The sequence below is a fragment of the Triticum urartu genome, chromosome 4, assembly GCF_003073215.2.
Source record: "Triticum urartu cultivar G1812 chromosome 4, Tu2.1, whole genome shotgun sequence".
NCBI lineage: Eukaryota > Viridiplantae > Streptophyta > Magnoliopsida > Poales > Poaceae > Triticum > Triticum urartu.
Genome location: NC_053025.1, coordinates 421,324,488 through 421,337,429, shown reverse-complemented (window position 1 = coordinate 421,337,429; position 12,942 = coordinate 421,324,488). Strand labels below are relative to the sequence as shown.

The following is a 12,942-nucleotide window of genomic DNA, read 5'->3' as shown; positions in this document are numbered from 1 at the left end:
ATTTATATATAGGAAGTCAAGTTTCGGCCATCGAGAAAGTTTCGGGGGTAATCGGTATTGTACCGGGACCACCGGAAGGGTCCCGGGGGTCCACCGGGTGGGGCCACCTATCTCGGAGGGCCCCATGGGCTGAAGTGGGAGGGGAACCAGCCCCTAGTGGGCTGGTGCGCCCCCCTTGGGCCTCCCCCTGCGCCTAGGGTTGGAAACCCTAGGGGTGGGGGGCGCCCCACTTGGCGTGCGACGACGACATCGAGCACTTTTTCTCCAACGCCAAGAAGCCGATCACGCCCATGGGCCAGGGCCACGCTAGAGATGAGGCCATTGATGCAGAGATTGAGGTTGTGCTGGTGGCACCCCTCGACTTTGCTGGCAAGGGAAAGGCAGCGGAGGATGCCACCAAGGAAGCGACCCCAGACATCTTCGGCCCCACCCTGGCTGGGCCAAACCCGGTGAACTTCAGCTGCCGCACGCCCACAGCTGCATCCACGGTGGCGCTGCAACTAGGAGAAGTGACTAAGAAAGTCAGTCATTTGGAGTTAGAAGAACCCGTTGCTGCTCCGCGCCGCCTCTTCATCAACCCCACGCCGGCGCTCCTGCCTCTGCCACCCGCCAAACGCAGCTCCGCCCCGCCCAAGACACGCGCGACATCGGTGCCACCACCCCGTCAGAGCGCACGTCAGGCAGCGCAGAAGAACACAACCCCGGTGGCCGAGCGCGCCACACTCAGGTTCGTGAAGGGTTTGGGCCTGCTGGGGCCCAAGGAGAAGATGATGGCCAAGGCGGCGGAGGCTCTCATCCGCAGGTTCGATGAGCCCCTCACCGACGACGACATCAACATCATCGCCAAGCTGACCAGGCTCAACAAGGACGCGCTCCGCGTTGCCGTGGGGATGGCTGGTCCTGACGTTGTTGTCGAGGAGGCCGTCGTGTAGTCATGTTAGGTCGCCATTGTTGTTTCTGTTTCGGCTGTAGTTTCCGACGACGGCTGCCATTAGGGTGGTTCGAGCTAGGTTTAGTTCTTCATTGTTTCGGTAGTGGTAGGAGGCTTGGCTGGTGCCGTCGAGAGTTGGGGCCTATTGGTGGACGACAGCCCCCCGGCAAGCTCGGATGTGTATCGGCTTGTGTTTCAGTTTAGTAATGCAAGTGTAAGCTGTCGGAATGGATGTGTTTGCTACTGCACCCTGTCTTTTTTCTTGATGGAGAGAATACATGTGCCCAATGAATAGCACAATGCCCGCAATCTTGAGCTGGAATGTACGGGGGCTGAACTCGCCGGCAAAGAGGACTGCCGTGCGTCAAGTTGCTGAAGCGCTGCAAATTTCCATACCCCGCCTTCAGGAAACAAAGCTGAAGACCTGGCAGCAGCACACCGACAGAGAGTTGGGAGGAAACATGTTGGAGGACTGCGTTGTCCTCCCTGCCATGGGCACTAGAGGAGGAGCTGCCATCTTATGGAACAAGAGGAGCGTCTCTTTTGTCTCTCAAGAAGTTGGATGTTTCTCAATCACTGGCAAGGTCACTGTGCTGCACGACGGCTCCTGGTTCTGGTTGACTTCAGTTTATGGCCCAGTGGATGATACGCGCAAAGATGCATTTCTTGCTGAGCTTGCCCATGCGGCACCCCCGTATGGCGAGCCCTGGTTGATCAATGGGGACTTTAACATTATATATGAAGCTTGTGACAAAAACAACCTCAATTTGAACAGGAGGATTATGGGCATGTTCAGAACTGCTATTGACACGGGAGGCCTCAGAGAGATTAAGTGCAAGAACAGAAGATTTACATGGTCAAATGAGAGGGAAAATCCGACTTTGGTCAGTATTGACAAGGTGTTCTGCAATCTAGAATGGGAGGCCCTTTTCCCCTCATACATTCTGATGGCAGAATCAACAGCTTGCTCGAATCACTGTCCGTTGCTCCTGGCAAACACTGCTGCTCCTCGGAGAAAACCAGTTTTCCATTTTGAAAACTTCTGGCCAAGTTTCCCGCACTTCCAGGAGACTGTCGCCCGGGCTTGGCAATGGCCGGTCAATCACAGCTGCCCATTTATCCGCCTAGAGAAGAAGATGAAGAGGACGACAACTGACCTGAAAATCTGGGCAAAAACACACTTCAGTGATGCAAAACTTCAGTTTCACCTGGCTTGCCAAGTCATCCTTAGATTAGATATGTTGGAAATATGCCCTAGAGGCAATAATAAAATGGTTATTATTATATTTCTTTATTCATGATAATTGTCTATTGTTCATGCTATAATTGTGTTATCTGGAAATCGTAATACATGTGTGAATACATAGACCACAACACGTCCCTAGTGAGCCTCTAGTTGACTAGCTCGTTGATCAAAAGATAGTCATGGTTTCCTGACTATGGACATTGGATGTCATCGATAACGGGATCACATCATTAGGAGAATGATGTGATGGACAATACCCAATCCTAAGCATAGCTCAAAGATCGTGTAGTTCGTTTGTTGTAGCTTTTCCGAATGTCAAGTATCATTTCCTTAGACCATGAGATTGTGCAACTCCCGGATACCGTAGGAGTGCTTTGGGTGTGCCAAACGTCACAACGTAACTGGGTGACTATAAAGGTACACTACAGGTATCTCCGAAAGTGTCTGTTGGGTTGGCACGAATCGAGACAGGGATTTGTCACTCCGTATGACGGAGAGGTATCTTTGGGCCCACTCGGTAATGCATCATCATAATGAGCACAATGTGACCAAGTGGTTGATCACGGGATCATGCATTATGGTACGAGTAAAGTGACTTGCCAGTAACGAGATTGAATGAGGTATTGGGATACCGACGATCGAGTCTCAGGCAAGTAACGTACCGATTGACAAAGGGAATTGTATGCGGATTGATTGAATCCTCGACATCGTGGTTCATTCGATGAGATCATCGAGGAGCATGTGGGAGCCAACATGGGTATCCAGATCCCGCTGTTGGTTATTGACCGGAGAGTCATCTCGGCCATGTCTGCGTGTCTCCCGAACCCGTAGGGTCTACACACTTAAGGGTCGGTGACGCTAGGGTTGTTGAGATATTAGTATAAGGTAACCCGAAAGTTGTTCGGAGTCCCGGATGAGACCCCGAACGTCACAGGAGTTCCGGAATGGTCCGGAGGTGAATATTTATATATAGGAAGTCAAGTTTCGGTCATCGGGAAAGTTTCGGGGGTAATCGGTATTGTACCGGGACCACGGGAAGGGTCCCGAGGGTCCACCGGGTGGGGCCACCTATCCCGGAGGGCCCCATGGGCTGAAGTGGGTGGGGAACCAGCCCCTAGTGGGCTGGTGCGCCCCCCTTGGGCCTCCCCCTGCGCCTAGGGTTGGAAACCCTAGGGGTGGGGGGGCGCCCCACTTGGCTTGGGGGGCAAGCCACCCCCTTGGCCGCCGCCCCCCCTTGGAGATTGGATCTCCTAGGGCCGGCGCCCCCCTAGGGACCCTATATATAGTGGGGGTGGAGGGAGGGCAGCCGCACCCTAGCCCCTGGCGCCTCCCTCTCCCTCCCGTGACACTCCTCCATCTCCCTGAGCTTGGTGAAGCCCTGCCGAGATTGCCATTGCTTCCACCACCACGCCGTCGTGCTGCTGGATCTTCATCATCCTCTACTTCCCCCTTGCTGGATCAAGTTGGAGGAGACGCCTTCCCAACCGTACGTGTGTTGAACGCGGAGGTGCCGTCCGTTCGGCGCTAGGTCATCGGTGATTTGGATCACGACGAGTACGACTCCATCAACCCCGTTCTCTTGAACGCTTCCGCGCACGATCTACAAGGGTATGTAGATGCACTCCTCTCTCCCTCGTTGCTAGATGACTCCATAGATTGATCTTGGTGATGCGTAGAAAATTTTAAAATTCTGCTACGTTCCCCAACAAGATATTGCGCAAGAAAGCAGAAGATTGTCTGAAAGCGAATTCCTCTTGAGAAAGCAACTTAAAATGAGAACACTCGGGCTGGCGGCTGTGGAAAGAGCAAGGAAAAGGCAGGCCTCCAGGATTACTTGGCTAAAAACCGGAGATGCACACACGGCCTTTTTCCAAGCAAAGATCAACTCAAGGAGAAGGAAGAACTTCATCCACTCCCTGCAAACTGATACGATCGCTGCCACAGCCCATGAAGACAAAGCTTCGGCTATCCACAGCCATTTCTCTAATCTGCTGGGCAACAAGGAGAACAGAGGAGGAACTCTCAATTGGGACGTGCTGGACATGCCAATGCTGCAAAACGAAGGACTAGACAACCCATCCTCTGAGCAGGAGGTTTGGGCTGCAATTCAGGCTTCCCCAGCAGAAAAAGCGCCAGGCCCCGATGGATTCACGGGCACTTTTTACCGAGCATGCCGGGCCACGATCAAAGACGATGTTATGGCAGTTTTGACAGCTTCTATAGGATGGCTGATGGAAATTTCGCCGAGCTCAACACGGCCATGATCGCTCTTCTCCCTGAAAAAGATGGGGCAACCAGAATCTCTGATTTCAGGCCCATCAGCCTTATACACTCTATAGCAAAGCTCATCACTAAGGTCCTATCCATGAGAGTGGCTACTGTCATTGACCGGATCATCTCTCCTGCGCAGACTTCTTTTTAGAGGAAGAAATGTATACACGGCAGCTACCTGTATGTTCAGAGTACAGTCAGGGCACTGCATAGAGCTAGAACGCCGGCCCTCCTCCTCAAGCTTGACATCGCCAAGGCTTTTGATAGTGTATCCTGGGAGTATATGATCGAACTTCTTCAGAAATTAGGTTTCTCGCACCGTTGGATAGGTTGGGTGGCGCTCCTTTTTTCAACTTCCTCTTCGGCCTGCCTGCTGAACGGCGTCCCAGGCAAAACTTTTCTGCACATGCGAGGGCTACGACAGGGCGACCCCCTCTTGCCACTACTCTTCATTCTCTGCATTGACTCCCTTCACCGGATGCTGGAGGCCGCTACCAGAGCGGGTGCGCTGAGCACCATTCCTGGCGCGGCGGCGCGGATGCGCACAAGTCTGTACGCCGACGATGCCATCATCTTCATAAACCCTGATCGCGCAGAAATAGATACCCTTGTAGAACTACTGCGGTTGTTCGGTGATGCGATAGGGTTACGCGTTAACCTGTCAAAATCCTCGGTGATCCTGATTAGATGCGACGACATAGATGTTCAGGATGTTCTGCATAACTTCGCCGGTGCAACGACGACGTTCCCTTTTAGATACTTAGGGCTTCCTGTAATGATAGGGCGGATCAAGCTAGTTCATCTTTAGGCCATCCTTGATAGAATTAGAGCAAGGCTCGCGGGCTGGAAAGGGAAGCTCTTGCCGCTGGCAGGCTGCCGCGTTCTCGTACGCTGCGTGCTTTCTGCCATGCCAACCTTTGCACTCATGGCGCTGCGAATACCAAAGAAGTTCATCAAGGAGATCGACAAGTCAAGAAGGCTCTTCCTCTGGGCGGGAGACGAAGAAATTTCGGGCGGCAAATGCAAGGTCCGCTGGGCATCTGTGACCAAGCCGGAGCAACTAGGCGGACTGGGCATCCCTGACCTCAGCCGTTTCGCCCGAGCCCTACGGTTGCGCTGGCTTTGGCTCTCCTGGAGGTAGCCAACTAGGCCTTGGGTTGGCACCGGGACGCCTTGCGATGCTGCTGACCGAGCCCTTTTCGCGGCCTCTACGGTGGTGACCATCGGGAACGGTGCTACTGCATCCTTCTAGTCGTGCTCCTGGCTGGGAGGGAGGCAACTCTGCTTGGCATACCCTGATTTGTTCGCTCGAGCCATCCGCAAGAACAGAAGCGTAAAGGAGGCCTTGACCGATGATCGGTGGATCCTCGATCTTCGCAATGGCGACTACAACGGCATCACGCAGCAAGTGGTGCAACTGGCAAGAGAAATCAGGCGAGCTCAAATCAACCTAGAACCGGAGGCCCCGGACACAATCAATGGAGGCTCAACAGCTCGGGCAACTACTCGGTAAGCTCGGCGTACAATGCACAATTCGAAGGAAATCGGACATGCAGCTTCAAAACCATCATTTGGAAGACTTGGGCTCCAGAGAAGGTGAAGATGTTCCTCTGGCTATTGCACCTAGATAGACTCTGGTGCAACGATCGCCTACAGAGGAGAGGATGGACGAATGGTTATTTTTGCCCCATGTGTCTTCGCAACCTGGAGACCTCGCTGCACCTGATCTAGGAATGCCCGTTGGCAATGCAGGCCTGGAACAACGCGGCCTCATGGATGGGGTGCAGCTCTTTAAACCAGCAAGTGTGGAGCAGAGCTGCAACGACAACGAATAAAGTTCAGATGGTTGTGGCCTCCGCTGCCCCAGAACACAGGAAGGGCACGAAGACAATGATCGCCCTCATCTCCTGGCACATCTGGCTGGAAAGAAATGCATGCACTTTCAGGGGCAAGCACGCTGACGCTAGGCACATCATCAAAGCATGTCAGAGCGACATGGAGCAATGGCGACTCGCCGGCGCACGATGCATCCAGCAGCCCTTTGAGGAAGTGACGTGAGATATCTCAATGAGCACAGTTTTCTAGCTTAGTTTTTCCCAGAAGGCCTGCTCTTTGGGGCCCGAAGCAAGACGTCTTGCCTCTCTCTGTTCCATGATCGCTTGGTCATTTTCTGTAATCTCTCCCTGCTAAATGAAATGAAAACCAGCTACGTTAGCCACTTTCAAAAAAACTTCTGGACTTTTGTTGAACTCTTCGCACTCGCATTTCATGGTCGTAACGACAACGAGAGCAGCGTACTTGGCACGGCTGACTGAGCATCGGCCCATGCAACTAGTCCGTCTATATTATTTTTTACAAGAAGAAATGTCATTTTTCATTTGAAACCCGAACAATATTCCCAAAGAGAAAGTGTGCAACAGTATCCTATATATAATATAATTAAGTAGGTGATTCGCATTAACATATTTATCTCCACATGCAACTATATCAACTCATAATGCAACATTTTTTGATAAAAAGACCCATTTTTTTGCAGGGGGATAAAAAGACTTATTTCAACATGCAGCAAGGTATGCAAAAAGGCTCAAATGTTTTAATTATATTACTAGCACATATGCCCGTGCGTTGTAACGGGAAAAATTGATGTTTTGTGCAAGTATAATGTCCCACAGCACCGGATTCACTATGAAAAAAAATGCTTCAACGCTCCTTCTACAAAATGAATATAAAAAATACGATGCAATTTAGCCGTGTTCATATTTTCTTTGTTGGGCATAATCTCCCACCGATTCCATCTAAGTATAATCCTTTTTTTAGTTACCGTGACGTCCTCACCCGTTTTAGTCGGGAATCAACTCCTTCCTTCTCTAATTTAATATCCCAACACATTGAAGCATACATAGCCTTCTTTTTAGCTATGTTACCTTTTTACCTCAAGTCCTTCCTTTAATTAGCATGATCTATTTGAAAATTCTATTTATTAAGACCACAATCTTTCTTTTATTTAGTCCACCAGTTTACCCATAGTCCTTTTTTCTATTAGCCACGTCCGTTTAAATATTTTATTTAAGTCCACAATCCTTTCTTTAGTTAGCTCATTCGCTTAAACACGAGGATTGTCACTCATATATTTAGAGCGAGTTGTGAATGACGCATAGGTTGTTGCATCGAAGATCCAGACAGGAGGTCCTGTTTAAATTCCTATAATGTTAATTTATTTTGACCTAATTATTTTTCTCAGACTCTATGAAGCCCATAAGAGGCCCATCGAATTGAAAAGAACTGAACCAAACCAGGAATATCTATTTCCTTTAATAGTTGGACTGAACCAAACCAAGAATACCTATTCCCTTTAATAGTAGGTATAGAATATAGATATAGATATAAATATAGAGGTATAGATATAGATATAGATATAGATGATGAATAAATATTTTATAATTATACAACAATCATAGATATTTTTTGTTTTAGCTATTATATTGTTAATTAAAATACTGACGTTCATATTATAATTAAATTTCATTCAAATATATTGCGAGTTATTCTTGCAGCAAACGCGTGGCGAATCATTATATAGTTTTTATTTAATAAAAGGGGTAGCAGCATGCAGCAGACTTTGGTTAGCCATGAAAAAGGTTGTCGTAAGCATATCCTCGTGACTGGACTTGCTACCTCATCCTGTGCGTTCGGTTTATTCGGTTTACATGGTTCGGTTTATATGGTTTTTCGGTTTGTACGGTATTAATACTTCGGTAAATACGGTATGAAATTAAAATACGGTTCGGTTTCGGTATATACCAAATTATTTCGGTATGGTTTCGGTATATACCATAAAAACCAAAGTTGACGCAAATTTGAAAATGACGTAATAATAATTTGCAAATTTATGACTCAAAACACATACTATTTTACACAAATAGTATATGACTATATATATAATTATATATGCATGCATTAATTCATCTGTTGATGGTTATGGACGTGCTTAGCATTTTAAAAAGAGAAAAATGACTATGTTACAAGAAAATTTTACATGCTTATTAGTGAATTTGACTCATGTACAAGAAAAATGACAACTTGCATGGTTGTTCATCTCAAGAAATATAAATTTATTTTTACTTCGGTTTATTCGGTTAACCGTTCGGTTTTTCGGTATATACCATAAAAATCAAAGTTCAAATCGGTATGAAAAGTTCATACCATACCGAAATCAGAAACCATAAAAACCATAAAATCGGTTCGGTTCGGTTTATTTTCGGTATGGTTTTTCGGTTCAATTTTTCGGTATGGTTCATACCATACCATACCCCTCTAGATGTGTCGAAGAAAATAAGCTGTACCTGATTCTCGAAATCACTAATTAAGGAGTACTCGTTGCAAAGAGCACTTCACTTTCCCAGGTCGCGACAAGTGGCGCACATGCAGCGCGCCACTTGTCGCAACCTGAGAGTTTTCTCTTTTTTCGTAGATCCGTTTATTCAAAACGTTTTATCTCTTAAACCGTGCGCCCAAATCTCAAACCGTTTTCACCGTTGGATTCCTCGCGTCGAGATCTTCAAAACTAGATCCCATGTTGATAGGTTTTGACGAACTTTTTTCTCACGAAAAAACCGGACCGGAAGCATGGTTTTTTTCCTTTTCCGAAAGATGCACGTCCGTGCCTCTCGCGAAATCACAACCGTGCCTCTCGTGAAAGCAAAACCGTGACTCTCGTGGAAGGAAAAAAACAACAGAAAACGCGTTTTTTTTCGTTTCCGAGAGGCACGGCCGTGACTCTCGCGAAAGAAAAAAAAGAAAACGCGTATTTTTTCCCTTTCCGAGAGGCCCGGCCGTGACTTTCGCGAAAGCACAACCGTGCCTCTCGCGGAAGCAAAACCGTGACTCTCCCGAAAGAAAAAAAAACAAAAAACGTGTTTTGTTTTTTCCCTTTCCGAGAGGCACGGCCGTGACTCTCGCGAAAGTACAACCGTGCCTCTCGCGGAAGCAAAACCGTGACTCTCGCGAAAGAAATAAAACAGAAAACGCGTTTTTTTTCGTTTCCGAAAGGCACGGCCGTGACTCTTGCTAAAACACAACCGTGCCTCTCGCGGAAGAAAACCGTGACTTTCGCGAAAGGAAAAAAAACCGTGTTTTTTCGCGCAAAAATTTTTTTTGAAATTTTTTTTGATCGAAAAGGTAAGAAAGACCGGAGGAAAACCAAAATGTCGAAAAAACCCGGAAAAAACCGTTTAAAAAGTCAAAAACACGTGCGAAAAAAAAACAAAATCCGAAGGGTGCGTCCAGAGTGCGACACGTGGCAAATGGCTGAGAGCGCCAAGTGGCGTTGATCGTTGCGAGGCTCCCGAAGGAGCGCTCGTTAACTAGTTGCTCACCCTGATTCTGGTCGCAAGGTCAAACGCACACACCTACCTCGATTGATCCATAGACAATAGTTGGGCCGTAGTCCACTCGGGTTGACTGTTCTAGATGTGGGCGCTGTACGGGGCGGCTGCGTGCACCAATCGTAGGGCAAGCACATGAAAGCCCGTGCCGCCATGCCATGCACGAGCACCACGCATCCACACAATCGTCTCAGTCCTCAGCCTGTTTGGATGCTCTTTTTTTTTTGAACTTCAACCTGTTTGGATGCTGGGTATGTCGCAGGGCAAGACCGGCGCGCTGCCCCCTGGTGCCCACGCGCCGACACCTCCACGCCCCATCCACCCGAATCCAAGGCAACCCTACGCGCTTTCCCGTGGCCGTCTGCCCCCACTCGCCACCGCCCGGTTCCGCCTCCTTTTATAACGCCTGCCGCCTCCTCCACCATTGCCATTCCCATTCGCATCACCAGCTAGCCAACCCTATTCTCCGGCTCGCGCATCTCAGGCTCCTGCGTTTGCAGGAAGGAACTCACTCAGGTATGGACGCCCTCTCCTGCTTTGCGCCGCCTGCGATGCTCTGCCGGTCCTTTGCGGACGCGGCCATCGCGCGCGCGCTCCACTTCTCCCTCTCGGCCGGCTGCTCCCCCGTCCCGGAGCCGTCCATCGTCGCCGATCTCGGCGCCTGCAGCGCGGCAGCCACGACGGCCTCGCCCTCTTCCTGCGGCCCCATGGCGATGCTTCCCCCGGCGGCACCGTCCGCGCGTTGCAGGCTCGGACCTGCGGGCGGCCGCGCGGGCAAGCGGCGGCCGCGGCCGTCCAAGCGCGTGCCCACCACGTACATAAGCACCGACGCGGCCACCTTCCGTCTCATGGTGCAGCACGTCACCGGCGCCGAGGCCGACCCGCAGGTCGACGCCGACGCCAGCCTCGGTGTCCTCCTGTCGCCCTTCGACTTTGATCACTTGCTGCCGTCAGACCCTGCAGCGGCCGCGGCCCAAGTCGCCGCGTACGCCCTTCAGCACCCGCCGGCGGCGGGGGCGGAGCAGCCGTGCTTCCCGACGCTGGACTCGTGGAACGTCATGTACGGCAACAACTAGGTGACTTGGGTTGAAATTGAAGCTCTATGCTCTGTATAAACATCATGCAGCAAGATGAAGGCGCCGTTGCGTCTGGCCTGTGATGTATTGCTCACTTTGGTCGTTGCAGAGCAGTAAGAGAGGATTAGAGATGTAGTAATGCTGTATGCAAGTGCGAGTACTACCAGTATAGCACGCACTCGCAGTGTAGGAATGCAGCGAACTGTGCTAATATGAAAGTTCCATGTGCTCCTTGGTCTCCTCGCCGGTTGCACTCGGTGCTTCAACTTAGGTAGTTCACCGGTTGCACTCGCTGGTCGCTGCTTCAACTTAGGTAGTTCAGAGCATCTCTAGTCGCGTCCTCAACAAACCCTTCCCAAATGTTTTTACCGCGCCGGCGCCGACAAACGGCCCAGTCGCGTCTCTGAAGGCCGTTTTTCGCCGGCTCGGATCGAAACTGGTGCCGACGGATCCAGACCGAACCCGGCTTCCTGCGGCGTCTGGGACGCCGGCACAAGCGAAAAGGGCGTGTGAGTCCACCCTGTCGGCTAGGCGAGCGCCTCTTCTCGCCGTTTCTTCCCGCGTTTTCCCCACTTCCCTCCCGCTCCTTCCTCCCGCCAATCTCCCTCTCGCTCGCCTCCCTTCCAGCCGGCCGCCATGCCACCGAAGAAGTACGCCGCCCCTCGCACGACGGCAATCGCGACCGCCTCCGTCGCCCAGCCGAAGCAGAGGAAGCCGAGAGCGCCGCCGGTCAAGCCACCGGGCATGTCAAACGCCGAGTGGAGGGCGGAAGTTCAGCGGCGGGATGCTGTCACCACCGACCGGCGGAACAGGGCCATCGCCAAGAAGGCCCGCGACAACGCGACTCGCGTGGGGATGATGAATCCACCCGGAAGCCACGCCCAGTACGCGCCCTGGGGCCAGCAAGGCGTCAGCTCTCCGCAGCCATGGGGATCGCCCTCGCCGGGCTACGCCGACGGGGACGCGCACGGTGGGTTCAACCCAAACGTCACCTTTTCCCATGGATACCTGGCCCAGCATACGCCCTCTCCCGCCTTCGCCGGCGTGCAGTACCTCCATACAACTACTCGCCGCCCGCCTACGCTTCCTCCCGGCGCCCCCGCTACGCCGTGGCCCGCTGCCCTTCTCGCACCTCGGCGACACCGACGAGACCGACGCCGACATGGACGACATCATCGCGGCAGGTTCGGCCGTGGCCGCCTCGTCTCCCGGGTTCGTCACCCAGGACGAGGTGGTGGATCTCAGCGGCGGCATGGACGGCGAGCTCGGCTACGTCTACGGCGAGGAGGAGCAAGAGGAGGAGGACGACGAGGAGGAGGAGAAGGAGGAGCCGACGCCTGCGACGGCGAAGGGGCGCAAGAAGAAGAAGCGGGCGGCCAGGACAGGCGAGCCGCGCATCAAGTGGGCGTCCAAGGAGGAGGAATGCCTTGCCGAAGCATGGAAAGTCGTCTGCCTCGACCCGACGACCGGCACGAACCAGAGCATCGACACGTACTGGGACCGCATCAAGGCCGAGTTCGATGAGCGCAAGCTCGTCGACCCCTACTTCAAAGGCGTCTACATGCAGCGCGGCTCCAAGGCGATGGCGAACCATTGGGGGCGTATTCAGGGTGCGTGCACCAAATGGCATGGGGTCGTCGAGGAGGTCACGGCTCGTCCGGAGAGCGGCGCCAGCGTCCAGGATCAGGTATGCCACGCCGGCCTCCCGCCTCTCTTCGCCGTGTACGCCCGCCAACTGTTTGTTCTTCCGCGCAGTTGCTGTGCATGTTCGCCCTGTACCGGCAGAGCAACAGCGACGCCGAATTCAAGTACCTCCACGTCTACAAGCGCATTGACAAGTGCGAGAAGTGACCAGAAATCCGGCGCACCCTCGACAAGGCCAAGGAGACCTACAAGCCGGACGCGCCGACTCCTGGCGCATCGGAAGGGCGGCCGGACGGCAACAAAGTTGCTAAGAAGGGGAAACACGCCGACGCGGCCACCGCTCGAGTGCAGGAGTCCATCGAACACTGCCTCGCCGACGCGCAGGCCCGG

At 52.1% G+C, this 12,942-nt stretch overlaps 1 protein-coding gene across 1 annotated transcript; it reads left to right on the top strand.

The window, feature by feature from the left end:
* The first annotated feature begins 10,216 nt into the window (after nt 1-10,216).
* On the top strand, nt 10,217-11,002 carry LOC125553891 (calmodulin-binding protein 25-like). The gene has a single exon (XM_048717542.1). It carries the CDS (start codon nt 10,351-10,353, stop codon nt 10,906-10,908), a length of 558 nt encoding a protein of 185 aa, XP_048573499.1. The 5' UTR covers nt 10,217-10,350; the 3' UTR covers nt 10,909-11,002.
* Nucleotides 11,003-12,942: the final 1,940 nt, after the last annotated feature.

Bases quoted from the DNA above. Each gene is read 5' to 3' on its own strand.
- LOC125553891 (XM_048717542.1), top strand. From the start codon at position 10,351: ATGGACGCCCTCTCCTGCTTTGCGCCGCCTGCGATGCTCTGCCGGTCC.